At 45.9% G+C, this 25803-nt stretch overlaps 1 protein-coding gene across 1 annotated transcript in view; it reads left to right on the forward strand.

Annotated features, from left to right (window-relative positions):
• The first annotated feature begins 1067 nt into the window (after positions 1–1067).
• The window catches only part of SNX30 (sorting nexin family member 30), a 50464-nt gene continuing 25728 nt past the window's right edge, over positions 1068–25803 (forward strand). Inside the window, exons 1-2 of the mRNA XM_086479643.1 lie at positions 1068–1229; positions 24499–24687. Of these exons, the coding sequence (XP_086335769.1) occupies positions 1068–1229; positions 24499–24687 (351 nt within the window). The remainder of the gene's footprint in view (positions 1230–24498; positions 24688–25803) is intronic.

Raw genomic sequence — 25803 nt, forward strand, 5'->3', positions numbered from 1 at the left:
CAATATAATTTTTCAGCTAATTTTAGCAAATCGTAAGAAAGCTTCAGTTTAAGGTTGCCTGAAAAAATACAAAAATTCTTTCCACACAGGGTCAGAGTAAAACTTTTCAGCGCATCTTCTTTAAAAATCATTTTTTCAAATAGAAAAAGAAGTCTCTGCAACGAATTCCAAGCAGCTCCATTACGAAACGTTATTCCACAAAAATGTGCAATCTCTCACGTGCAGTGAAAGCCAACACCCTGCAGCCGTGGAGAGCCCCTTTCTGCGGTTTGCGGGCCGTGGGCGCAGGACATCTCCGCTGGCGGGGTACACACAGCCCGCGGGGTACACACAGCCCACGGCAAACACGAGGTCCCGCAGGACAAGCCCCGTCCCTGCGCCCGGCTTGGTGGTTCGGTCTTCTGATTCGGGGGAGCGGAGGAGTCACCCCCTGAGCCCGACTGCCATTTTAGCCGCCCTCCCGCCCATATCGCGACCGACACGGTCTCTCCTCCCGCACGGGCGCCCGCGGTTTTTGCAGAGTTTCCCTTCGACCGTGTGAACAGTTTGAAGTCGGCGAACCGAGCCTGCGAAAGCCGAGGTTCTGCCGTTTAACCTGTGTCTGCTCTACAACGCCCGACGGCAGGGCCGCGGCCCTCCGGGAACCCGCCGCCTTGCCCCGCCCGGCTGGCGGCAAGCGGGCGGCCCGCCCGGGCGGTGGCTGGCACCGGCCGCCCCCCGCCCCGCCCCGCCGGGGGCGGTGCCCGTGGCCGCCGGAGCCCACCCGCTGCCGCCGCGCCGGGGCGGACCCGCGCCTTCCGCTCGTCGCCCGGAGCAGGGGGCGGGCGGCTCGGCGGCCGCCGCCGCGGGGCGGGGGAGGGAGGGCGGCAGGTGGCGCGGAGGGCGCTTTGTAAAGGGGCGGGCGGCGGCGGTGCGGGCCGGCGCTGCGCTCGCTCCTCCTCCTCCGCCTCCGCCTCCTCGTAGCGCGGTGGTGGCGGGCAGGCTCCGGCCGCAGCCCCGCAGCTCCCCGCCGAAGCGGCGCGGCCTCCGCTCCCTCCTTCCCTCGGTCGCTGCCCGTCCCCGGCGCGATGTCGGGCGGCGCGGCGGGCGCCCCCAAGCCTCTTCCGTCCTCCGGGCCCAAGTCGCTGCGGGAGATGCCGCATCCCCTGGCCACGTCCAGCAGCGAGGAGATGGGGCCGGCGCTCACCCCCAGCCCCGACTTGCTCCTGCCCCGCAGCATCGCCGACAAGGTAAGGCCCGGGGAAGGGGCGGGGGGGGGGGGGGGGGGCGCGGCATTTGGTGTGGGAGGGTGTCTCTGCTTTTGAGGGGGAGCATGGAGAGGAGGAAGAAGGTTGTGTGTGTGTGTTTCCCCGCCACGTCCCCTTCCCCGGCTGCACCCCTGGCTCCATGCGGGGGAAATGAAGCCCTGGGCGCTGCTGACATCCATTGCAAGAGCCCGGGGCTGCCCGGGGCGGGGAGGAGGCACCCGGTGTGGGGGCTGCAGGCATCGTCTCTCTCTCTGCGAGGGACCGGCTGGGACACCAGTGCTCCCACTCTCGCCAGAGTGGGTGCAAGAGGCAAGATTTTACTGTTCGTATCTTCCTGTGGCTCGTACCCTCTACAGTTGGGTCTGAATGCTTCAGGAATTGCTGCAATTCACTCGCCGTCTCCTTCCTGTAGCCCTCACGGGGAAGGATTGGAGCTGCCGTTGTTTCCTTACCGCCGAGCTTGCCATCAGCTTGTCTGTGGTGGTCCTCTCCAGAGCTGAGCTCCTGCTTGCTTCTTCACAGCGGTGTAATACGGAAAGGATGCTGTTGCAGGAGTGTCTGTGCTTGCTTTCCTTTCCATAGCTCTGGCATGTGTCTGCAGGACACTGGCGGGCTTTGTAAAATGCCTTGCCCATGTGTGGGCCTTGGGTGTGATAATTCCTGAATGTGAAAGCGGTAGTGGCAGCACAGCGCTGCTGATGCATTAACGACTCTTGCAAGGACTTAGTATCTCTGTGGGCAGACTTCCTGAAATGTGTTTAGGATTTCAGGAGAGCAAGAGTTGCAACGGGTGAGGTAGGTTTGAAACTTTGTAATAAACAGTTCTGGGCCAGCTGGTGTGCGTACAAAGTGTTAGAGAGCTACTGATGGCAAGAGGTGCTTCCTCTGGCTGTTGTCCTGGCGAGTGTGGAGTTGCTTCTGGGCAGGATGGATCTGCTAGCCTCCAAAAGCCTTGGGGCTGCCAGTAGTGTCTGGTCTGATACACTCCCATGCTCTAGGGAAATGAGTCAGGGTAGTATGGCCTCTTCCATGTGTCACCTTCTGCTGCCCTGTAACTGTGCCGTACAGATTCATTGCTTGTTCCTGCCCGTGTAGGGAGCCCTCTCCTTGAACATTTGCCCACTGTTGCTCAAGTGAGAAGCCAGGCTTACCTTCCCTCTGGGAACATATCCTTCATCTGAGAAACCTGTCAAAGGGTTGATGGCCCTCTGACAGAAGGGGTGTGTGAGTAAGGTGGGAGTAGGAATTGTGGAGGTTTTTTTGTCTGTGATAGACTGGATTTACTCATGTAACTCAGTTGCTGTCTGACCAACCTGTAGCAATAGGAGTCAGCAGCTGTCTTCATGGGTCTTCTCGCAGCTCAGGAGGGCAGTGGTGGTACTGTACTCACTCTGTTAGCACTGTCTGTCCAGCCTACTCTGTAGTTGGTGAGAAGCTTTGTTCTGAGGAGTAGCTCACACCCTTGTAACTTCTTTCCTCAGCTGTATTAAAGACCATTTTTGCTTTTGCAGTGCAGGCAAGCTCCTCTCTGCTTTACTGCTTTGTGGTGTCTGAGAAGTGTATCAGCATCCCTGATAAACTCAGAACAAAAATACCCCTCTAGCCTTAGGCTGTGGTTGGCCAACTTCTTGTCAGTAGGAAGGTTCTTGCCCAGTTCTTCCACCAGCAACATAGGTGAAATCTTGTCTTCTAGTACCTGTATGTAGTACTGTCCTGTTCTAGGCACTTGACAAGACAGAAGTACTTTAAAGGGGAGAGCAAAAAGGGGCTGAGATAAGCAATTTTTAGACTTGAGAGCTGTTCTGTGGTTGACCTGGAAATGGCACTAGGGTAACAAGTCTTGCAGAATAAAAGGATTTCCAGTAGGAAGAGAGCTGCATTCTTTTTTTTTTTTTTTTCCTTCTAGCTGAATTAGCAGAAAAAACCAAACCTCTGATCCTTCTAATGGAAGGAGTCCAACAGCTCTGCTATGTGAGGGATGTCCCTTCTTCAACTTAACACCTGATGCACTGACAAGAAAAAAATGGGTTGACTTTTTTTCCCACCTCAGCAGAAACTTAAGCAAACAAACAGGTGTTCTAACATTAAGGCAGTAGTAAACTTTAACTGATTGCACTGTGTATTGAGTAGTCTAACAAACGAATATGGTTAAGTGGAGGTAAATAGGTGAAACTGCCTTTCAGGTGGTTAGTATGTCTCTTGCTCTTAATCTCTGATGGTGGGTTGTTCATCTCTTGAAAGGCTGGCTCACTAATCAACTAGCTCCAATAGTTGGGTAACAGGGAGGTCAGGATTCAAGTCTGACTCAGGCTTAAAGCTCTGCAGCTGTTTTTTATTGACTCTTAAATAGGAACTCCGCTTGTCTGCTCTCTTGGCCTTTCCAAGGCCTTTTTTGAGAGCCTGGTGGAGATTGGCACTGCAGGAAAAGTTTGGGTTGAAGTTTCCTGCTTCAGAGTATCTCTGAGTCAGTAGGCTTCTGTAAGGACCACTGTCCATAAGCAGGCCCTTACTAGGACATCCCTTTGGCAGAGGGATAGTGGCAAAGGCTGACCCATCATCATGAATTGGATAACTTGTTTTTCTGGGTTCTTTTTACCTGCTCTGAACAAATACTTCCTAAATTGCAAGGTTAAAGTACCTAAGACTGAAATCCTCTGAGAGGAGAAATTGCAGAACTAAGGGAAGTTGTCTGCCCGTAAAGCAGCTTCAATTTCCACTGTCACAGACATGCAGCCTGAAGTGGTTGAATCTCTGCCTTTGCATTCTTTAAAGCATGCTTTCCTTGCTTTTTTGGAGTTGCTGACTAAGAACACTACTTCATCCTCAGTCAGAGGAGCCTAGAGGACGGGAACACTGCCTGCATGTCTCCTGTTGATTTTTGATGGACCCAGTCTAACTTTGAAGTCTCATAAACCTTTGGTTGCTGTTTAAGATCAGTGGCTAATGCTACTAAAGCAGTAGGTCATGGGAAAGGGAAGGAAAACCTTCTGAGCCATTTTCTGTGGCTTCCCTGGTTCTAAGGCCCACTAAGTAGGCTAGTCTCAAGTTTTCTGGATCTTACAAGGAGGACTGTAGAGCTTTCATTGTCTGAAATAGTGCCTTCATCCTGACTTGCAGGAAAAAGCTAGTTTAGGAGCCAGGAAATGACTTCTGAGCAGCATCTAACCTCTTAAATGAAATGGACATTTCTGGCTGAGTACTTGGCTTTCACAGTGATTCTGCAGCAAACATGAAACACTTGAGTTGTAGATTCTTGTCTCTGAAGTATTTCTGTATTGGGCTAGATCTTCCTATAAAGATCTTTCTGTTCCCCTCAAATCTAATTGCATAAAACATTGTTTGTCCTGATACCTGACCATCATCAGCTTTTTTGAGCTTATTTTCCCTTTACCCTTGCTAGCCTCCAAATAAGGAGATAGCTAAAGCTGAGCCTAAGCAGTACTGACCACTTTTGGTTTGGTTTGGTTTTTTTTGACCAGGTGAGAGGGGGAACATACAGGACGAAACAATCCCTCAGGATGCATGGTAGTGTCTATTGCAGAGTTAGCTGTAAAACTGAGTTCTTCCTCTCTTACAGAGCTTTTGGAAGGCATGCAAGCTAACTGAGATCTGCTTTTCAGAGCAGATCCTCTACAGAGGAAGGTAAGACAAATGGGGAAGTGTCAGTGTGGAATTCTCTCCTTTTTTTTTTTTCTTAAAAAAAAAAAAGGAAGTTCTGCTTGCATGTGACTACGTGACTCCAGTTGACTAGTTTGTCACTTTCGATAGCGAATCTGCTCTGAGGAGAAAAGGCATTATTAATGGGTTACTGGGTTTGGAGCAGAGGTGGGAAGTAGATGGTATTCTGCTGTGTGATTGTACTCAAATGCTTGTAGAAGTATGGTAAGATGCAGGATGCAGCCCCACTGAGGCTATGCGGATTTAATAGCATGCTTCTCAGTGTTGGAAGTGGCAGGCTGTGCAGAACTAGAAAGTGTTCTGTATGGCTTGCTCCTGCTGTCCTCCAGCTATGGTCTTTGTAGTCCGTCTAGACCTGTGTCATGAGAGTGTCTTCCTCACAGGATGATGCTGGCTGTTCTTGCAGCTGCCTGATAGGGTCCTGACTCCCAGTACTTGCTTCTTGCCTGTCACTCCAAAAGCTTTCATATCCCACCTGTCCTAGGGCTCAGACTCTCTTGTTCTCTTTCAGACATTCTGGCTACCTGAGTGTGCTTGTGGCCAGCTACCTATAACCTGTTCAGCTTTTCTTCTTTGAAGACGTGCGTGCCTTGGTTTTGGCTCTATTAGCACTAGGCAGCTGAAATGAGCTTCCAAGGCAGTTTTACAGGTCTTACATCAAGCAGAGCTGATGTGGAATACCAGGCTTGCAATGAGTGCATAACTTGAATTTGCTAATTCATGGAGATGGAAGTTAAAACTCCTACTGCAAACTTCTGGGTACTAACTGAAAACTATTGCTTGCACGTGACCCCTTGCTTATCTATTCCCGAGCTATGATCCTGGTGAACCCATAGGCCTGTGTAAGCACCTAAATACTTGGTGTGTTTGCTGGAGTGCTGTTAGTTAGCCCTCGTATTCTGGAAGGGAGCCTGGCAGCTCTCCAGCAAAAAATATACCAAGAGTCTGGAGCTCTACTTCCAGCCTCCTTGGTTGCTAGTTTATAATTATTGCTCTTAACTTCATCCACCCACAGATGAAACCAGTTTGCAGTATAATCTGAAAGCTTAAAATAGATCTGCCTGAGCTTCTACAAACCTCTTCCTTCTCTGACTAAATGAGGACTCTTAGACCAGCACCATGTATTGTTCTAATAGCTGGTCTTGGGAGAGACTGAGGACTACAGAAAGTCAGGAACTGAAGTTGGTGAACTTGTGAAACAGTGTTGGTATGGATGAGTTGATCTCAGTTCCAATCTACAGGAACAGAAAGCTGACAATCACAGAGAAGTTGAGGCTGGAAGGCACACCTGGGTATCTTCTGGTCCAGCCCCTTTGCTCAGAGTAAGGTTAGCTAGAGCAGGCTGCCCAGGGTGCTGTGAAGTTGGCTTTTAAGTATTTCTCTGGGCAACTTGTTCCTGCATGCAGTCACCTGCAAAATAAAATTTCTTTCATGAGAAAATTTCTTTCTCATCCATGAAACTTCCAATATATCGATTATACACGTTGTCTCTTGTTCTGTTGTTGGATCCGCTGGAAAGAGTCTGTCACCACCTTCTGTACACCTTCCCGTCAGATATTTATCCGTACTGGTAAGATCCCCTGAGCATTCTCCGCTCCAGGCTGTTGACTTTCTTTGCCTTGAGGCATATTGTTGCCTCATGGTCAGCTCTTCATCAGGATCTGTTGTGTGTATGTGTGGTTGCGTGTGGGATTTTTTTTTTCTTCTGACAAGCTGCTTTTCAACCAGGCAGCTCCGAGCACTTATTGCTACATGGGGTTATTCCTGCCAGGTGCAGAGCTTTGCGTTTCCTCATGTTGAATTTCATGAGGTACCTGTCAGCCCATTTCTCCAGCCTGTTGAGGTTGCTCTGAATGACAGCATAACCGTCTAATGTATCAAGCACTCCATCCAGTTCTGCACCCTCAGCACGCTTGTGGAGAATGTACCCTATTTCATTATTTAGGTCACTAGTGAAGATGTTAAACAGTAGTGGCCCTATTACTGTCTGCTGGTGTACTCCACTAATGACTGCCCTGCAATTGGAATTTGTGGGGTCACAACCCTTTTTGAGCCCAGCAGTTCAGCCAGTTTTGGGTCCACTTCACTGTACATCTGCCTAGCTTGTACCTTATCAGCTTGTCTAGGGGGATGTTGTGCGAGACAGTGTTGAAAGCTGTCTTAAAGTTGAGATGAACCGCATTAAAGCTCTTCCTTTCTACACCAGGCCAGTCCTATCTTCATAGCAGGTGTTGGGTTGCTTAAGCATGACTTCCCTTAAATCCATGCTACTTCTCATCACCGTGTCCTTTGTTTGGAAATGGTTTCTAATATTTGCTCAATCACCTTTCTAGGGATTGAGGTGAGGCTGACTGGCCTGTAGTTCCCTGTGCCTTCTTGAAAACAGGAGTGACACTTGGTTTCTTCCAGTCCTCAGGAACCTCCCCTCATCACCGTAAGGATAAGATAATTGAAAGTGGCATTATAGTGGCATCATCCAGCTCCCTCAGCACTTGTGAGTCCATTTCATCATGGGTTTATGTCTGTCCAGTTTGTTGAAATGCTCCCTAACATGGTCCTCCCCCACTGATGGTAACTTTGACTTGTTCTGGATTTTCTCACTGAGCTCAGAGGCCTGGGATTCTTGAAGTCTGGATGTCTAATAAAGACTGAGGCAAAGGAAGCACTGTGTACCTTGGCCTCATCTGTGTCCTTTGTCATCAGATCCTTGGCCCTGTCAGGACTACATTTTCCTTGTTCTTTCTTTTGCTGCTGATGTAGAAGCCTTTCTAGTTGCTGTTCTCATCCTTTGCCAGGTTTGTCTCCATCCCACTAAACCCATCCCTGCTATACTCAGACAATGTCTCTGTATTCCCCCTGAGTTAACTGTGCCTGCTGCTGCCTTTTTTTTGCTTCTTTTTTATATTTGAGTTTAGCTAGGAGGTATGTGTTCATGCATCCAGGTCTACAGCCACCTTTGATTTTCTGCTCACTGGGATGGACCAGATTTGGGGCTGGAGGGATGCTGGGTCACAGACTGGTAGGGGTTGGAAGGGACCTCTGGGAATCATCTAGTCCAATGCCCCTGCTAAAGCAGGTTCATCTAGAGCAGGTCACCCAGGATCACGTCCAGGAGGGTTTTGAATATCTCCAGAGGAGGAGACACCACAACCTCTCTGGGCAGCCTGTTCCAGGGCTCTGTCACCCTCAAAGCAAAGAAGTTTTTCTCATGTTGAAGTAGAACTTCCTGTGCTCCATTTTGTGCCCGTTGCCCCTTGTCCTGTCACTGGACACCATTGAAAAAGAGACTGGCCTTGTCCTCTTGACACCCACCCTTTAGATATTTATAAGTGTTGATAAGGTCCCCTCACAGTCTCTTTCAGGCTAAAGAGCCCCAAGTCTCTCAGCCTTTCCTCGTAAGGGAGATGCTCCAGTGCCCTTATCTTCGTAGCCCTCTGCTGGACTCTCTCCAGTAGTTTCGTGTCACTCTTGAACGGTGGGGGGGGCCCAGAACTGGACACAGCATTCCAGATGTGGCCTCACTAGAGCAGAATAGAGGGGGAGGAGAACCTCCCTCAACCTGCTGGCCACGCTCTTCTTCATGCCTCCCGGGGCACCATTGGCCTTCTTGGCCACAAGGGCCCGTTGCTGGCTCATGACTAACATGTTGTCCACCAGAACTCCCAGGTCCTTCTCCACAGAGCTGCTTTCCAGACCCCCAGACTGTACTGGTGCATGGGGTTATTCCTTCCCAGGTACAGGACCCTACACTTGCCCTTGTTGAACCTCGTTATGTTCCACTCTGCCCAGCTCTCCAGCCTGTCCAGATCTCGCTGAATGGCAGCACAGCCTGCTGGTGTGTCAGCCACTCCTCCCAGTTCAGTATCATCAGCAAACTTGCTGAGGGTGCACTCTGTCCCTTCATTGAGGTCAATGCTGAATATGTTGAACAAGACTGGACCTAGTACTGACCCCTGGGGAACACCACTAGTTACAGGCCTCAGCTGGACTCAGCACCACTGATCACAACCCTTTGAGCTCTGTCCTTCAGCCAGTTCTCAACATACCTCACTGTCCACATCTATCCCATACTTCCTAAGCTTACCTATGAAGATGTGATGGGAGACAGTGTCAAAAGCCTTGCTGAAGTTGAGGTAGACAACATCCACTGCTTTCCCCTTGTCCACCCAGCCAGTCATGCCATCATAGCAGGCTCTCAGGTTGGTCAGGTGTGATTTCCCCTTGGTGAAGCCAGTTTTGACTACTCCTGATAATCCTCTTTTCCTTCACACGGTTAGAGATGATATCCAGAATGAGCTGTTCCATCACCTTTCCAGGGATGGAGGTGAGGCTGACTGGCCTGTAGTTTCCTGGGTCCTCCTTGTTGCCCTTTTTGAAGACTGGCGTGACATTGGCTTTCCTCCAGTCCTCAGGCACCTCTCCTGTTCGCCGTGACCTTTCAAAGATGAGGGAGAGCATCTTAGCAATGTCTGCCAGCTCCCTCAGCACTCGTGTGTGCATCCCATGGGGTCCTGTGGATTTGTGGGTGTCCAGTTTGGCTTGATGAACTCTAACCCAATCCTCCTTGACCAAGGGAAAGTCTTCCTCTTTCCAGACTTTCTCTCTCAGTCCCAGTCTGGGATTCCTGAGGGCCAGCCTTAGCAATAAAGACTGAGGCAAAGAAGGCATTTAGTAACTCTGCGTTCTCCGTATCTGCCGTCACCAGGGCATCCATCTCATTCAGCATCAGGCCCACATTTTCCCTGGTCTTCCTTTTGCTATGGATGTACTTGAAGAAGCCCTTCTTGTTGTCCTTGACACCCCTTGCCAGCCTTAATTGCAAGTAGGCCTTAGCCTTCCTCATTGCATCCTGCATAGTCTGGAAAGGATTATAATTCCTATAATCCTCCCAAGTGGCCAGTCCCTTTTTCCACATTTTATAAACTGCCTTTTTCCAGCTGAGCTTTTCCAGAAGCTCCTTGCTCATCCAAGCAGTCCTTCTGCCTCCTTTGCTTGATTCCTTCCTCCATAGGGATGCAGCGATCTTGAGCTTGGAGGAAGTGGTGCTTGAATAGGAACCAGCAATCTTGTCCCCTCCTATCTTTTAGAGCCCTATCCCATGGGATCCCTCCAAGTAGGTCTTTGAAAAGGCCAAAGTTAGCTCTCCTGAAGTCCAGGGTTGCAATCCTACTTATTGCCCTGCTTCTTCCATGCAGGAACCTGAACTCCAATGTTTGAAAATCATCTAGTTCTCCTGGATGCCTCTCCAGGGCTATGTACCTTCTTCCTAGCAGATCCCTGAAGAGGCCAAAGTCTGCTTCTGGAAAGTCTGATGTTGTGATACTGCGTTATGCTTTGCACCCTCCTCCTGGAATCCCAAATTCCACCAGCCCATTGCTACTGTGGCTGAGGCAGCCTCCTACCTTCACATTGTTGACCAATTCTTATTTCTTTGTAGGACTAAAGTTCAGCAAAGCATCTTTCTTTGTCAGCTTATCAATCACCTGTCTCAGACAGCTGTCATCAATGCACTCCAGTAACCTTCTAGATTGATGTCACTTCTGCTGTGTTGTCCCTCAAGCAAATATTGTTGTGATTCACGTTGCTGATTAAAGACCTGTGAATGTGAGGCTTCCAGTACATCCCAGTCCTTGTCTGCAGAAGGAGTGCTAGAAGGACACAGGAATGCTGTTTTCCTCCTAGGACAGTAGGATTGATAGTTTGGTTGAGCTGTCTCTTAACTGGTTTGGAATTTACCTATTTATGAAGCTGTTCTCCTGGCGTTTGGGAAATCCTGTGGTTTTCTTCCCCCAGTTGCTGCACTGAATGGGGAGGTTACGTTGCATAGTAGATGTGTGTTAAATCGCTGAACCATGGTTCTTGGACCAGGAAACTTTTAGGTACAAGCAGTTGTCTGCCACATGCTTTGTAAGTGGGCCATCAGCCCTCAAAGGCTGAGCTTAGTCTTCTTGTTTAAAGGAACTTCTGTCTCTTCTCCTGTTGAACTCTGTGTGTGTGTGTGCCTGCACGTGTGTGAATCGGCCCTTTTCTAGTCTCCTGGTTAAAAGAGCTTACTTAAACCTTGCATAGCTTTTAGCTTGCCATCAATGCTTTACCCACAGCCAAGCTGCTATCTGAATCTGGTTTCCCATCTTTCGTAATGGTGGTAGCTAGAACTGATTTCTCCAACTGTTCCATCTCTCAAACCATGGTATCACTTGGATAGGTTAATACCATGGTATCTCACTGGAAAAAAAAAAAAAAAGATAGAGTGCTGGTAGCCACTCTGGGGTTTGATGGCATAGAATCATAGAATCATTCAGGTTGGAAAAGACCTTTGAGATCATCAAGTCCAACCATCAACACTACTCTACCAAGTACACCCCTAAACCATATTGCTGAGCAAAAGCACATACAACAACCCATTGGTGTGCTTACTTACAGTTACCTTCATTTGTAGAAATAGGATTTTATTGGTAAGGGTGCTTTAATGGTATCTGACAATGTAGGTGCTCTAGTGTTGTTGTAAAACTGTACTCCGTGGTCGTCTTATGATCCACATCTTCCCAGTGCAGTGGGTTTCTTGGGAATTGGCAGTTCCCTTCTCTTCTGAACAAGATGAAGGATAGCTAACTTGGGACAAACACTTGTATGAACATAACTGTCTTAGTAAGATTACTTTTTTTAATCTTTCCATCTGGTAAAACTGAACATAGCTTCTATGGTATAACAAGATTGTTACTTCGTGATTCTTATTTCAACTCAGCGGAGGGAGGGGTATACTTTGAAGTTGAATTTGGTGTTGCACAGCTTTCTCAACCTTTCAACAGGATTGCTTCATACTTAACGAGACAGAGTATTGAAAACAGATATTCAAAACGTATGTAGAGGAACTTGGATTTTTTTCAGCCGGGCTTCAGAAGGGTGAGCCTTGCAGTAACTTGTCAGCCATGGTGGAATAAGTTATACTTGGTGATCGGAAAGAATCCTGTGGGCTGCCTGTGCTGGAATGCCTCAAACCTACTCGAGTTGCCGGATGCTCTCTGAGCTCCTTTGTGGGGAGAAGGGGACGATCATCTTAATCTGGTTTCTTTTTACAGCTGTGTAGGCACATAGTTCACCTATCAGTGCCTCAGGGCGTTGTGATAAAACTCAGGCAGTGTGTCCCTGTAATTAATGGAGGGAGGAGCAGAGGATAAAGAGTGAGGCTTTCCTATTGACACACTGTCATCTGGGAGACATCAGTTCCTAGGTTAACCTGCAAACTATTGTCCTGGTGTCTTCCAGCCTTGTGAACTACTTTGTGGTATCTCAAACAGATCCTCTGGCTGCCACACTAGCCAGTCTCTTCCTTATCTGAGTGGGGAGGCTAGTTTCTGTAAAGTAGGTCAGAAGACAAGGCAGGAGCTCTTAGGGTGCAGTGAGACTTAACTCAGTACTGCTACATGAAAATCTACTTGCAGCGCCTAAACTGTGTCTTTCAGATTGTAACTTGCATGCGCTTTTGGTCTGCAGAAGATAATACATCAATTAAAACTGGCGTTTGATCTTGTGTTTCTCAGAAGTAACTTCACTGAGGCTCCCATCACTAGGATGGAATGGGGTAGGAAGCTCCAAACTCCACCTTCGATGTGGTGGCAGCTGCAACCCTGAGGTAAAAGCTGAGTGAATTTACTCCTAGTAAGGACTTAGTCTTAGCAAATTACTGAAAAACTGTGAGGAACCTGTTTCTCTTCCTGTTACTAAGGGCAGTAACTGACAGCAAGGTAGCTACGAGCAATACTGCGATGACGAACTGAAGATGAAAAACAAATTCAGTGAGCTGCAACTCTTTTAATGAGTTAGCATTCCCAATGCTAGTCCAACTTAAATGGTTTATTGACAGATGAATTTGAGACATTTTTTTATTTCTAAATTGGGAGGGGCTGGGGGCAGAAAGAGATGTTTCCTTCAGCTGCAGGTGATGTTATAATGCCAAAAGTATTGATTCTCAACCAAATACTTCACAGAAATTATGAAGTATCTGTCTGAATAAGCGTATAGGTGACTTGGGTTAGTGGAACTAGCTGAAGTTGTTCTGAAAATAAAGGCAACAATCCAAAATTCATACAATAGGCAAGAAAAGAGTTCAGCCAAGTGGTCCTCAAAACATAAATTACTTTGGAGACCATCACTGTCTTACAGCCATGTTCAGAGCTCCTGCACTGCTGCTTCTATGGAGCAGTAAGCAGGAGGTGAGAAGTTACTCTGGAAGTGAAATTGGTGGTGTCTCTAACCCCTAAAGATGGGCTTCTGCTGGACTCAGGTTTGAGTTTTATGTATCTTAGCTTGAAGAGAACTACACTAACGTGTGGGAGCAAAGACATAATGAAAATATGTAGTTCCCTACTCTCCAGGAAAATGAACAAAATGTCAATAGCAACTGGCTTTACTTGCTTCTAGATGATACCCTCAAATTAAGGAGTGCAGACTGTACTGTGAGGATGACAACCTCTCTTGGAAAATAATAGTTGCAGTGGTCTGTAGTGTTGTTAGTGATGCAGTGGCTTACAGCACTGAAGCACATGCTTTAAGGCTGATTCTTAGTCTGTGCTCTAACCTTAAGCTGAATTTAAGTCTGAAAAACAAGCTCTTTTAACCCTCCCTAACACTGCATATCTGATGAGAATAGTAGCCTTTCAAAGCCAAAATACTAGCAATGGGTGAAGCTTCTTTGTCACATCTACCAGGAAAGCTGTAACTACACTGGTTCAATACCCTGTCATCATGGGGAAGCATTGCCTTACACTGCTTGAATGGAACTCGCTGTATTCTTCTGAAGGGTCTCTTAGGGTATAAAAAACCCTATCTTAAAGTCTGTCTGTGTAGTTGGCCTCACTTTTCCAGTGAGCTTGAATGACATGATGTGTTCCTTGAAAGGAATATGCTGCAGTGCAGGTGTTGCTCAAGGGCGGAGAAGCCTCTTCCCCTTCAGTGCTGCAGATGGTGTTAGCAACAGCTACTTTCGACTAGCTCAGTGGAGAAAGTGCTGACATGTGGGAATGGTAAGTGATAAGCTACCTCAGACAACATTCAAACCCATGCTTATCTGAGTAGAACTGCCACCTTTGCTGTAGCTTTTTAGATGCTAATATAAGGCAAATTGTAAGTTAAAATCTTGGATACTGCCAAGATGAAGCTGTATTTTGGATTGTTGCCAAGAAAATCCCTGGAAAATTTTAATCAATATTGTTTATTGCCAGTGGTCAACTTGGCCTCTTCAGGATATGTGTGCTGACTTTCAGCGTGCTGACTAGTTCACTTCTGGATCAGTATACTTTACCTGAAGCCATGTGTGCCAAACACCTGTATGTGCCACAGTGGCCGTCAGGAGCCTAGGCCACATAAATAAAGGGTATTTCTGTAGATTAATTAGTCTGTAGATCTCATGCCTTGTTTCTTCCCTCGATCAGTCTCTATAGATAGTTTTCATACTGTGAGGAAATACTGCTTTTTCTCACTTGCTCTCCTTAAAGCAGGGAGTGAAGTGGTGTGGTTTTTTTGGTTCTGTTGTTTTGATTTTTTTCTTCCAACAGATATGCAGTTTGTTTATTTTACCCCTCTGTGGGCAAATGCCTTTCTGCTGGAAAATGTCTTGTTTATCAGCAAATGTGATAGAGGGAGGGCTATCCGTTAAACTGCACCTGCATAAACTAACTCTGAGAGCTCCTCCAAGAGCACTCTCCTCCACTTCTCCCAGGGTTTGAGATGAAAACATGAGTTCTCCACTTTGAATATCTCTGCCTCCTTTACTTGCACAGTGATGTCTCGTCAGTCTAACTTGCTTTCCAGAAACCTTCACTGATATTGTGTGGGTAAATGCTAACGCTCATCTAGAACAGTGAGCGTGAGGAAGCCCGCATCATAGTGAAATATGGAAGTGTATTCTTCCTTGTTTAAATGAAGTATACACCAGGATACTACAGTGCTTTTCAGCCCTCTGTCATCTCCTTCCTTCCTTTCTGTTTCCTCCCTCTGTTTCTCCCCAGTCCTTTGCATCTTTTTACATTTAAAAAATATTACTGTTTGCTCTCAAAAAAAATCTCTGCCAAATTGGCACTTTGGTGATACTGGATACCTAGATAACTGATGCAGCTAAACCCGCTTCTAAAGCGTATACAGGAAAAAAAAATCCAGCACAGTATGTCTGCAGAGCTTTAACACAAACCTGTATGTCTCTAGGAGAAAGCAGTTCAGTTTGGACAAGCTTAACAAACTGTTCCATCTGTAATCATATATAAATCTGGCTTCTTGGATTGGAAATGATTCCTAGTCGTATGCTGGATTCCAGTTTTCCTGCTCATGGTCTGAATCCTGGCTGCTGCTTTGCTATTTAGAAGGTTAGAGCTCAGGTTCTGACAATGAAGCTTTAAAGAAAACACGGGGTGTATTAGGCTTGCTCATTAACAAGGTGCTCTTTAGCATGTTAAGAAGGTTTATGATGTTCCTGTCTGCACAGCTGCAGAGCCCTTCTGGTAAGAATTCAAGATCTATAACGAACAATATTCTTGAAACAAATGCATAGAATCATAGAATGGTTTGGGTTGGAAGGGACCTTAAATATCATCTAGTTCCAACCCCCCTGCCATCTGCAACTCCTTGCAGATGGACATGGAACTTTACAGAAGGGAGTAACTGGAGACTCGATGTGTTTTTCTAAGTGATTCTGAAGACACCTAGCTTCTGCCATTTGTGGACATCTTAGAGCTCTAAAGATGGAGTCGGTGCCTGTTGCCTTCTACTGTCAAAGGAAGAAAACCTTTAGCTCTGCTAAAGGCTGCAAATCCAAGTCTACCCGAATGTTAAACTCTTGATTTCCTTTGGATGACAAGCACTTTTCTACTACTTTCTACAGTTGAAGCATAACTGAACTGATCTTGCCAGACTGGCTTTTTGCTTAGTAAGATAGATAGTTTTCTGTGAGTACTCCAGTGCTTCGTAAACAGGTGTAGAAGCTAACCTTGGATGTGGGACTCTTACTTCCAAGAAAACAGTTCATCCTGTTAAATGTGTTAAAATACCTCTTTTGCATTTAAAACACCTTGCCACATTAAGGGAGCTATAAGATGTGGCAAGCATCCAGCTTATCCTCGCACCTTCCTTCCCGTCCAAAGAATATGGTGAAGTATATGTCAGGTTAGTGAAAGTAACTAAGACAAAAGTCTTACCCCTTTGCATTTTGTATAACTAATGTCTGCTCTAAATCACCTGTTTTGTTGGCTGGATGCACAGCCCCCAAAGTCTTTTGACCTTTTGTGCACAAAGTAGCACAGTAACATGGTTTATTACTGGTACTGAAGGACTTATCTTGGCTGCTGTGAAACATCTGTGAGATGCCTCTCATGATACTCACTTTTAGAGTGTAGCCTGAACCACATTTAGCTTTAGTGTGATGTTGCACAGTTCCCCTTCCAGACTAGGAGAAGAGGCCACCCTCTTAAGGACTCTGTAAGATAGACATGAAGCCAGATTGTGTGAGCAGATGGTCTGATGTGGTACTTGACACCTTCTTGTGACATTCCCCTTTACCCCTGTGCACAGGAAGGCTGAAACTGAGCTGTGTTGTAGCGGAGTCCCTGAAGACTTCAGCAACAGAGGTAGAAGATAGCTTATTGCTTTTGTTGAAAATACTTGTTTGCAGGAAACACTTTTTTGCCCACATTCTTGCTCTGGCTAGCTTAACTGTGATGACTTATGGGAAAACAAACCACAAGGTAAAATAATCCATCCTATAAAACTTGGCCTCAGGAAAGAGATGGGAATCCCATCTCCTGCATGAGAAGGCTTGGAAAGTGCTCGTATGAGTCATGTAGTGTCTGTGTGAAGCTTGTTCCATGTTTCTCTGTCCAGCTGAAGTGCAAAGAAGTATTATTCCAACTATGATATCTTTATAAGCAAGAATTCTCCCAGGTCTTGAGTGGTACCAAGGTACATGCCATTACAGTCAGTGCTGCATCTGAAATTCTTATTTTTTCAGGGATACTGAGGAGTCTGTCTCCAAGCAACTCTGACCTACAGAGCAAAAACACTAGTTGGAGTGATGAACTCCAGAACAAAGTCATCAGACTTGTGGCTTGGCAGCATGCTGTACTCTGACACCTATTTAAAATATCCTGAGAGCAAATTGATCCAGTCCTTGTCTAGTGGCTTTTTGGTTAGATGGGCTAAATACCAGTGGTACTGCTCTAACTGTAGAGGTGAGGCTGGGTCCAGGTGTGGTATGCATGCCCTATTAGAGTTAGGTGTTTTCTGCCTAATATTGCACGTCCCACATGTTGTGTAATACCCTCCAGGGCTAGGAAGTAAAAATCTGGGCTTGTGTCCTCAACACATTTCCAAGAAGAATTGCTTCTGATTTGAGCTTGGTCTGTATTGCTCTTAAAATAGCCTCAACCTTGCAGTCTGATTCTAGATGATTAATACAGTGGAAACCACTGATCTCTTCCGAGGGTATAATCTTGTTCCTTGTGAGTACACCCACACATACTGCACTTTCCATCCCATTCCTGGAGAAGGATGTCAGGAGCTGGTATATGTGTAACCACTTACCCTTTCCAAGGAGGGTAGGTCCAGCCTGAGAAGTTGATTCTCACAGTTCTCATCAAACTACAACTTAGCACTTGTTTGTGGGTCAATGTAGAAATGTGGTACTTCCTTCTGGGAATGAATAGGGAGTTTGGAGGCTTTTTTTTTTTATGTTGGGTTGTTTTGTTTTGTTTTTAAACCTTGTAGAGCAAGACTCCTGCCTTATCTTCCCTTCCCTACTGTGTCCAGAGAATTCTTCTCTGTAGTCTGGATCCCCAGTTCAGTCACTCTTGCCTTAAAGTGGCTGCCCAAAGAGAATGGGAAGAGGAGGTGATAGGCAGTATCTTCTGTCTGTCTCAGATGTGTGGGGAAACAAAGGTGACCTGTAGTAAATAAAGTATGATGATGATGCCTGGTAGAGAATGAAACTGAACATATATGAAGGGGAAGCAAATGCTGTTTCTGCCTTTGTTCTCTATCTGAAGAGAAGTTTAGGTATTTGTCTGAGCTGGTAGTAGTCTTGTGCAGACTGAGATTTTACTATACAGATGCTCAGTGAGATCTTCTAATAGGATGCTATGCTGTCAGTGACAGATGAACTGTTCTGGATAGACTGGAGGATGGAAAGGTGCTTTCTTTTTCTACACAGAGCTGACCTGTACAGGCCAGTGGCAGAGAACTCTATAAACAAAAAATACCTCCTTTTGAAATTGCTGGGATGAGACACGTAGTGCTATGGACAGGTCTGTGAAAGCAAAGTTAATGCAAGCTTTTATAGCATTCTTGGGAATATTTACATCTAAACCATTTTACTTTTCCAGTCACCAGCAGCAATTCTGCCATGGCTTATTGTCATGTACTCAAGGTACGGAGGCAAGACTGTTCTAGACACCAGCTGCAATCATTGTGTGGAATTGTTGTCCCCTTGACATGACTGTATCTTTGGTTGTCTCTCTGGGAAATGGATAGCAAAAAGCAACAGAACACCTTAAAATGCAATGGTACAGCACTCTGAATTTCTGAAATGAAGCAGTGAGGCTTTAGGAGTAGTATGGGCCTGGCTGTAAGGTCCTTGAGTTAGGCAGGGATATTTGGGATTAAGTGCACCACCTGCCTCTGAACAGCAACATTTCTAAATGTCTCTTAATGTCATGTAATAGCTGTTGAATGAGAGCAATGTGCTTGCAACATCAGGTGGTTTCAGGCTAATCCTTTCCAGAGATGAGCTTTTCTGTGCTTGGAAGACTTAGCTGAACCATCTCTTCCACTTGCTTCATGGACTACAGGTTAGATAGCAAACTTATCTGGTTAAGCTGTACAGTTGCTAAGGCAGAATAGGTGAAAACTAACATTCAGTTTGTAAAAGCTATAGAACTGACTAGCTGCATTTAACTCAGAGGGAGACTGTGTGACCTTCACTTGACAATAAGCCAATACCTACAGAATTTTAGACCCTTTTTTAGCCTTCAGGAGTTGAATCCTGGATACTTTCTCTGATGTGTACTACTCTATTGAGGGAGGCTGCCGTCCAGCAGACTGAATACCAAGCTTCTGAGGTTTTACTTTATGTGGATCCAAGCTGCTCTGTAGATCCAGAGTCTTGGAAAATCTCCTGGGAGAATGAAGGGAGAAGATGACATCAGCTGGAAACTTCCCAACTTGTTTTGCATCTCGCATGCAGACTTCAAGTTTATAAAATTTGGCTGAATTTTGAACTTGGATGAAGTGAACTTCTTGATAGATTTAGTATCTGTTTCTGGGCAGGCTAACTAGTCAAGGTGCTTGGACTGCAAAATACAACAAAAGAATGGGAAGATGCTTCTTTACCAGATAGCAGCCTGTGTAGCTGATAGGGTCATGCGTTTCAAAAACAGGCCGTCAGTTCCTACTTGCCTTGTGCTGGAGAATACCAAATGTGTGCTGCTCAAGTCACCTGATCTTGTGTACCCATAAATTTGGTTGTGTCTTGAGAAATCCTACAAACTCCATAGGAATGCGTGAAGAGTCTGCCTGTAGGTGATTGTACAATTGTGCACAATAGCCTAGTACTTAACCAGTAGATCATGAACCTGAAGGTCTGATCCAGGCCTTGCTAGACCTTCACCTGACCTGCTTCAGCAGGTGACAAAGCTGTGAGACTGGCCTGAGGAGATGAGGGACAGAGGCTAAGGATCTTTGCTCTTTGCTTTAGAAAAAGCTTTGAAACTTGAGGAAGTCCTCATGGATGCTCTCTAAGATTTGAAGAATGTCTTGACAGCAGTTTCCCCTCCTCCCCACTGTGGGACTGCTCAGATTCATGGCAGGCTGACTGTACTGTGAGTAACAAATGCTCTGACAAAAAGGCTTTTTTTTCTGTGAAGAGCTTTGTGAGCAGTACGTCTGCTGGGACTTGGACTGTGCTGATCTCTGATAATGCAGATCAGTACTTAAAACAGTGGATGGGCACTTGCTTGGTGCACTAAAGGTGAAGCTGAAGTGTGAGTCCCTGGCACTGAAGTCATACTTTTTGTTATATAAAGCGATTAATACTAGTCAGTATTTCAAGTGCTTGTGGGTGTGATAACTACACCAAGAGGCAGAAATGCAGATGGCTGCTGCAGATCCCCTTTCCTGTTAGGCTCTGCAGGACATAATCTTCTTTCTGTGGTAAAAGCAGACTAGAGCAGATGATGCAGTCTCGCTTCCCCAACTGCAAAAAATCCCCAAAGTCCCATGGAAGAAAGCCCGTGCCAATTAACATGACAGGGAGGTTCTCTGCTGAAAGGATTACAGCCTGAGAAAACTTAGATTGCTAGGCCATCTGCTGTGACACTTCAAAGCCTGCCTCTTTCTAGCAATAGCATGACTTAAGCGAACTGATCCTGCCTACTATTGAAGGAAGGTTCAGCAGTCATAAGCATTATTCCTTGTGCAGTTAGCTAGGAGACTCCACCCGTTAAGAAGGACAAATAGTTAGCTTCTAACTTGGCCTTAGACTGCTGAAAAATAGCCAAGCAGCTACGATGCCAGCTGTGAGTCTCAGGGGAGGGCTCTGCCATCGCAAATGGGGCAGTATAGCACAGTTGTACTTCCAATGTACATGCACATCCTCTGTCCTTCCCCCTACCCCCACAGCTAGCAGCCCTTCTGCTCCTAAACAGAGTTGCTCTAGGAGCTGTACTTCATCTAGATCTGGGGTGTTTCATCCAATACTGAGATCAGGTAAAACTGTCACAGCCTTTCTTTTAAGACCTGAGATATTCCACAGGACCATGACTGCAAGAGCACACTCAAGTCTCAAGTAGATTGAAGTGGATTCCAGCCTTCACAAACCTCTGACCTGTTTAAAAAGTGAAAGACATGCCAGTATGATATTGTTATTTCCCAACAGAATTGGTGAGGAAAGTCGCTCACTTCATGCAACTGGCTGCAAGCTCAATCTTTGATCCTTCCTCCAGTTGTTCTGACACTTTGATGCAAAGTTTTCATATTCTTTAAGCTCTCTTTTGGAAAGGTTTTGTTACAAGCTTTTGAGATCCTGTGCAACCAGGCTTAAGCTGTTTCCACAATTTAGTTAATTTCCATGTTGGAAGCTTATAATTTGGCTGCAGTTCTGGCACAACTTGTTTTATCCTAACTCTTATTGCACATGGGCAATGAAGACTGTCTTTTCCTTTTGGAAACAGGAACAGATTTGTCTATAGCTACTGCAGTGTCCTGGGGTTTGTTTTGCTCTTTACTCTGCTCAGCCAAATTCTTCTGTGTAGCTGAACTGCAGATTTTCCGAAGCCATCTCCTGTGCTAATCTTATCCTGTCTTCTGCTTAATCTGTTTGTGTAACTCCAACAGAACTCCTTATCTGCAGAGTTGTTGTAGCAGTACTCCTTCCTGTTGTACGTGCTCCTGCTATGTTGAGTCTGAGACAGATCACAGAATCACATGGAATGTTAGGGGTTGGAAGGGACCTTGAAGGATCATCTAGTCCAACCCCCCTGCCAGAGCAGGACCGCCTAGAGTAGGTCACACAGGAACATGTCCAGGTGTGTTGAACGTCTCCAGAGAAGGAGACTCCACAACCTCTCTGGGCAGCCTGTTCCAGGGCTCTGTCACCCTCACAGGGAAAAAGATTTTCCTTATGTTAATGTAGAACCTCCTGTGCTCCAGCTTGCACCCGTTGCCCCTTGTCCTGTCATTGGACATCACTGAGAAGAGCCCGGCTACATCCTCCTGACACTCGCCCTTTCTGTATCTATAAACATTGATGAGGTCACCCCTCTGTCTCCTCCAAGCTCAAGAGACCCAGCTCCCTCAGCCTTCCATCATCAGGGAGATGTTCCACCCCCTTAATCACCTTTGTGGCTCTGCGCTGGACTCTTTCAGGCAGTTCCCTGTCCTTCTTGGACTGAGGGACCCAGAACTGGACACACTATTCCAGAGGCGGTCTCACCAGGGCAGAGTAGAGGGGGAGGAGAACCTCTCTCAACCTACTGACCACACCCCTTCTAATACACCCCAGGATGCCACTGGCCGCCTTGGCCACGAGGGCACCTTGCTGGCTCATGGCCGTCCTGCTGTCCACCGGGACCCCCAGGTCCCTTTCCCCTATGCTGCTCTCTAGCAGCTCAGTCCCCAGCCTATACTGGTACATGGGGTTGTTCTTTCCCAGATGCAAGACCCGACACTTGCCCTTATTGTATTTCATTAAATTTCTCCCCTCCCACCTCTCCAGCCTGTCCAGGTCTCGCTGAATGGCAGCACAGCCTTCTGGTGTGTCAGCCACTCCTCCCAGTTTTGTGTTATCAGCAAACTGGCTGACAGTGTCCTCTGTTCCCTCATCCAGGTCATTGATGAATATATTGAATAGTACTGGTCCCAGTACTGACCCCTGAGGGACTCCACTAGATACAGACCTGCAACTAGACTCTGTCCCATTGATAACTCTGACTTCTTTCCTTCAACCAATTTACGATCCACCTCACTACCCGGTAATCCAGACCACACTTCCTCAGTTTAGCTGTGAGGAGACAGTGTCAAATGCTTTACTGAAATAAAGATAAACCACATCCACTGCACTACCATCGTCTGTCCACCTGGTTATGTCTTCATAAAAGGCTATCAGGTTGGTCAAACATGACTTACCCTTGGTAGATGCTTGTGTAGTTCAAACTGTCTACCTCATGTATGAGCTGTCAAGCTGTGCCATGCTCATCCTGCTCTTTTGCCCTCTTAAGAGAGCATTTGAGTGCCTACCTTCTGGTTCTTGCACAATTGTGAGTTAAACTTGAAATCTCTCATCTGTTGGCAGCCACTTCTGAGCATTAGCTGGGAGAATGCATTTAACCTATTAGTAGACAATAGTTTAGATCACCCCTTTCCCAAAATATCTAGGCTAAAACATTATTCTCCCTACTACATAAGGCAGTCCTCAAGGTGAAGAGCAATACTACCACAGTTCTTCAGGACTGCAACAGGCAGAGGGCTCTCTATAAAATCCCAGTACTCCCATGATGAGTTTGTTACAAAGACTGGTAGGAACTTAGAACAACCTAATGCTTTCAGCCATTGTTAAAGGCAGACCATTGTAAGTAGCTTTAACTTGAAACTCTCACCTGTGATTCTGAACCCTTGAACAAAGGAGGACTTCTTTTGAAGACAGGGACTACTCTTGTCCAGCTGGAACATAAACCATAATTGAATAAGGAATACTGATCGAGAAAGAGGATCTTACTCAAACAGGATTGCTTTGCTAAGATTACATGTTTCATTTAGCCACTTAAAGACTCTGTGAAGCTGAGACTAAGTAGTTCTAAAACACTCCTGGTTAATATGCTGCTTAGCTGTAGTGATGTTTCTCTTTCTAGCAACCAGAGGAACCTCTGTCCTTACAAGGGAAACACTCTGTGGGCAAGTCTAATCTTGGGCTACTAGCTAAAACAAACCAACCTCCTCTCTGAAAAGAAGAGCAATGGATCTTTGGGACTTTCTAACACTTTTGTCAGTTATTCCTACATATTGTACAACTTATCACCTGCTGTCAGCTCCCTCTGCTACAAAACCAGAGCAGAGGACACATGTTGCTGTGATATTTATGCAAAATGGAGTGACTACTAGCTGTATGGAGTAGTTGATCTGTATCAAAGTGTGAGACTCAAGAGGTGTGGGAATATACGAAGCTGGCTATAAAGTGGTTTTGTGTTTTTCAGGGTTTTTTTGTTGTTGTTTTTTGTTGTTGTTTTCGTTTGGTGTGTGTTTTTTTTTTTTTCTCTGCTGCTGAGTCAGTTTCAAGGAATTACAGGCTTCCCAAACCCTTGTGTGTCTCTTCCTAAAATAGCCGCTTGCTAGTTCTTTTAGCCTTTGTCTTCCCTCACTGGATGGTACTCTTGGAGTTGAGAGGATGGAAGCAAGGACCTTTCCAAGCAAAACACAGTGTTTTCATTGACCTTAAGATTCCAAAAGGGAGGTGTGCATAGACACTGATGCTGGAGTGTATGATCTGTGACTGTCCTGTAGTGCAGTGATGGCAATTCAGTCTCTGACTGCTGTCAACATGTTTGGAAATTAATGGACTGGATGGAATGTCTGCCCTTCTTCCTCTACTATAGGAGTCTCTAGAGGAAAGGCTGACAGCATTCCTGTCACTTGGAGCTGTTCCCACTTTGCCTGAAGCCTCTCTTCGAAGCAGACCTCTTGATTTGCCTAGCTGTTTTGGTTTTGGAGTCTGCATTTGTTCAGTCTCACCAGGAACTGTTGGTTCAGCAGCACTTCTACTTCCTCATGAATAGAAACCAGGTTGCCCCGTGCTAAGGGGAGGTATGGTGGTAATGTGCTTTCTTTTCAACTTGTGGAACAGTAGAACAACCTAATGCTCAAAGCCCAGACCTTAGGGTGTTGCTCAAGTGTCCTGGAAAAGAGTGGTGCTTGGAGCTGGTGAAATAAATAGTCCTTGTAATGTGTCAGTGAAGCTTGTCTGTGGCATCTTTGAGAATACTGTGCTTTTACAGTGAATCTGTTAACTTACTAAACACCTGCTGTTTTTTCCTCTCCAATACAGGATCTCAGTCTACCCAATGGCACACCTGTGGACACGTCTAGCCCAGCCTCTTCCTCATCTCTTCTCAACAGACTGCAGTTGGATGATGACTTGGATGGGGAAACTAGAGACCTCTTTGTTACTGTTGATGATCCCAAAAAACACGTGTGCACAATGGAGACATATATAACATACAGGGTTACCACAAAGGTACAAAGCAACATTCTCCTTTCCTAGTACTTTTTCTTTGGGAAGTTATTTTAAGGCATGTTCTGGACGTCTATCTTGTGTTGTATTTCCTTATCTTAAGGACAAGAACTTAGTATCTATCAGTACCTTGTGAATGTGTTGAAGGTGTGACTTCTCTTAGTAGAACTGTTACTACTTCAGTACAGGAAACTGCCAACTTTTAATGCGTCAGCTTAGATTTTTGTCTCTGACTCTTAAGTAGAACTGTTTGTAGACTTGCAAGGCCAGTTTCTTTCATTAACTTGAAAGTTTGTTCATCTAAAGTAATCTGACACCTATTCGGTTTGAGTTACCTCCCCTGAAGGTGAACGTGCTGTGTTGATTCACTGTTAATCATCTCACATTTTGTGTCTATCCTTTTCTGAAATGCTTTAAGCTGAAGTGTTTGCCACACTTCCTCTATCAGCTGCTTACCTAAATCATAATCTTGATCCTCAACTGTAAACTAGCTTCCATGCAGTTGTTGGTACAGAAAGCTGTACAGCTGCTGCTAAAACTAAGTAGCCCAAGAATGCTACTGCCTACCAAAAGAAATATGCTAGAAATTTTTTCACTGTGTGTTGTAGTTCGATCATTAATGCAGTCTAATTACACTAATAGGAAGAGTGATCTGAACAGTTCACTGCACTCACAGCTGGAATGTTGATTTCTGTTAAATACCTCATTCTCATTAGCATCAGCTCGTAGGTGATGTTGATATCTGTTTTGGGCACTTGTAGTTACCTAAGGCAAAATGTGTTCAGTAACTTCACTAGGAATATACTTGATCCACTTGTCCCAAAAGATTAACATTCCTCTGGACTACTTAGGCAGTGCTGTATACTGGAGAAAATATTTTTGTTCAAGATAAGGAAGCCTTTACAGGGCATAGATACTTTTTTCGAAATGTCTAGTCAAAAATGCCACTTTCAGGCTGCACAGGAGAAAATGTGGTTTCCCTGAAACAGTAGCTACCTCTTGCTGCACACTTAATGTACGCCTGTCATTCTTTGTTGCTCTGAGTGTCTTAATCTTGCAAGAAATGCTGTATCTTAACTACTAGAAAATGCTAAGAAGCATTGTAGGAAATTTTTCTTA

Source organism: Leptosomus discolor, chromosome Z (genome assembly GCF_034619465.1).
Source record: "Leptosomus discolor isolate bLepDis1 chromosome Z, bLepDis1.hap2, whole genome shotgun sequence".
Taxonomy (NCBI): Eukaryota; Metazoa; Chordata; class Aves; order Leptosomiformes; family Leptosomidae; genus Leptosomus; species Leptosomus discolor.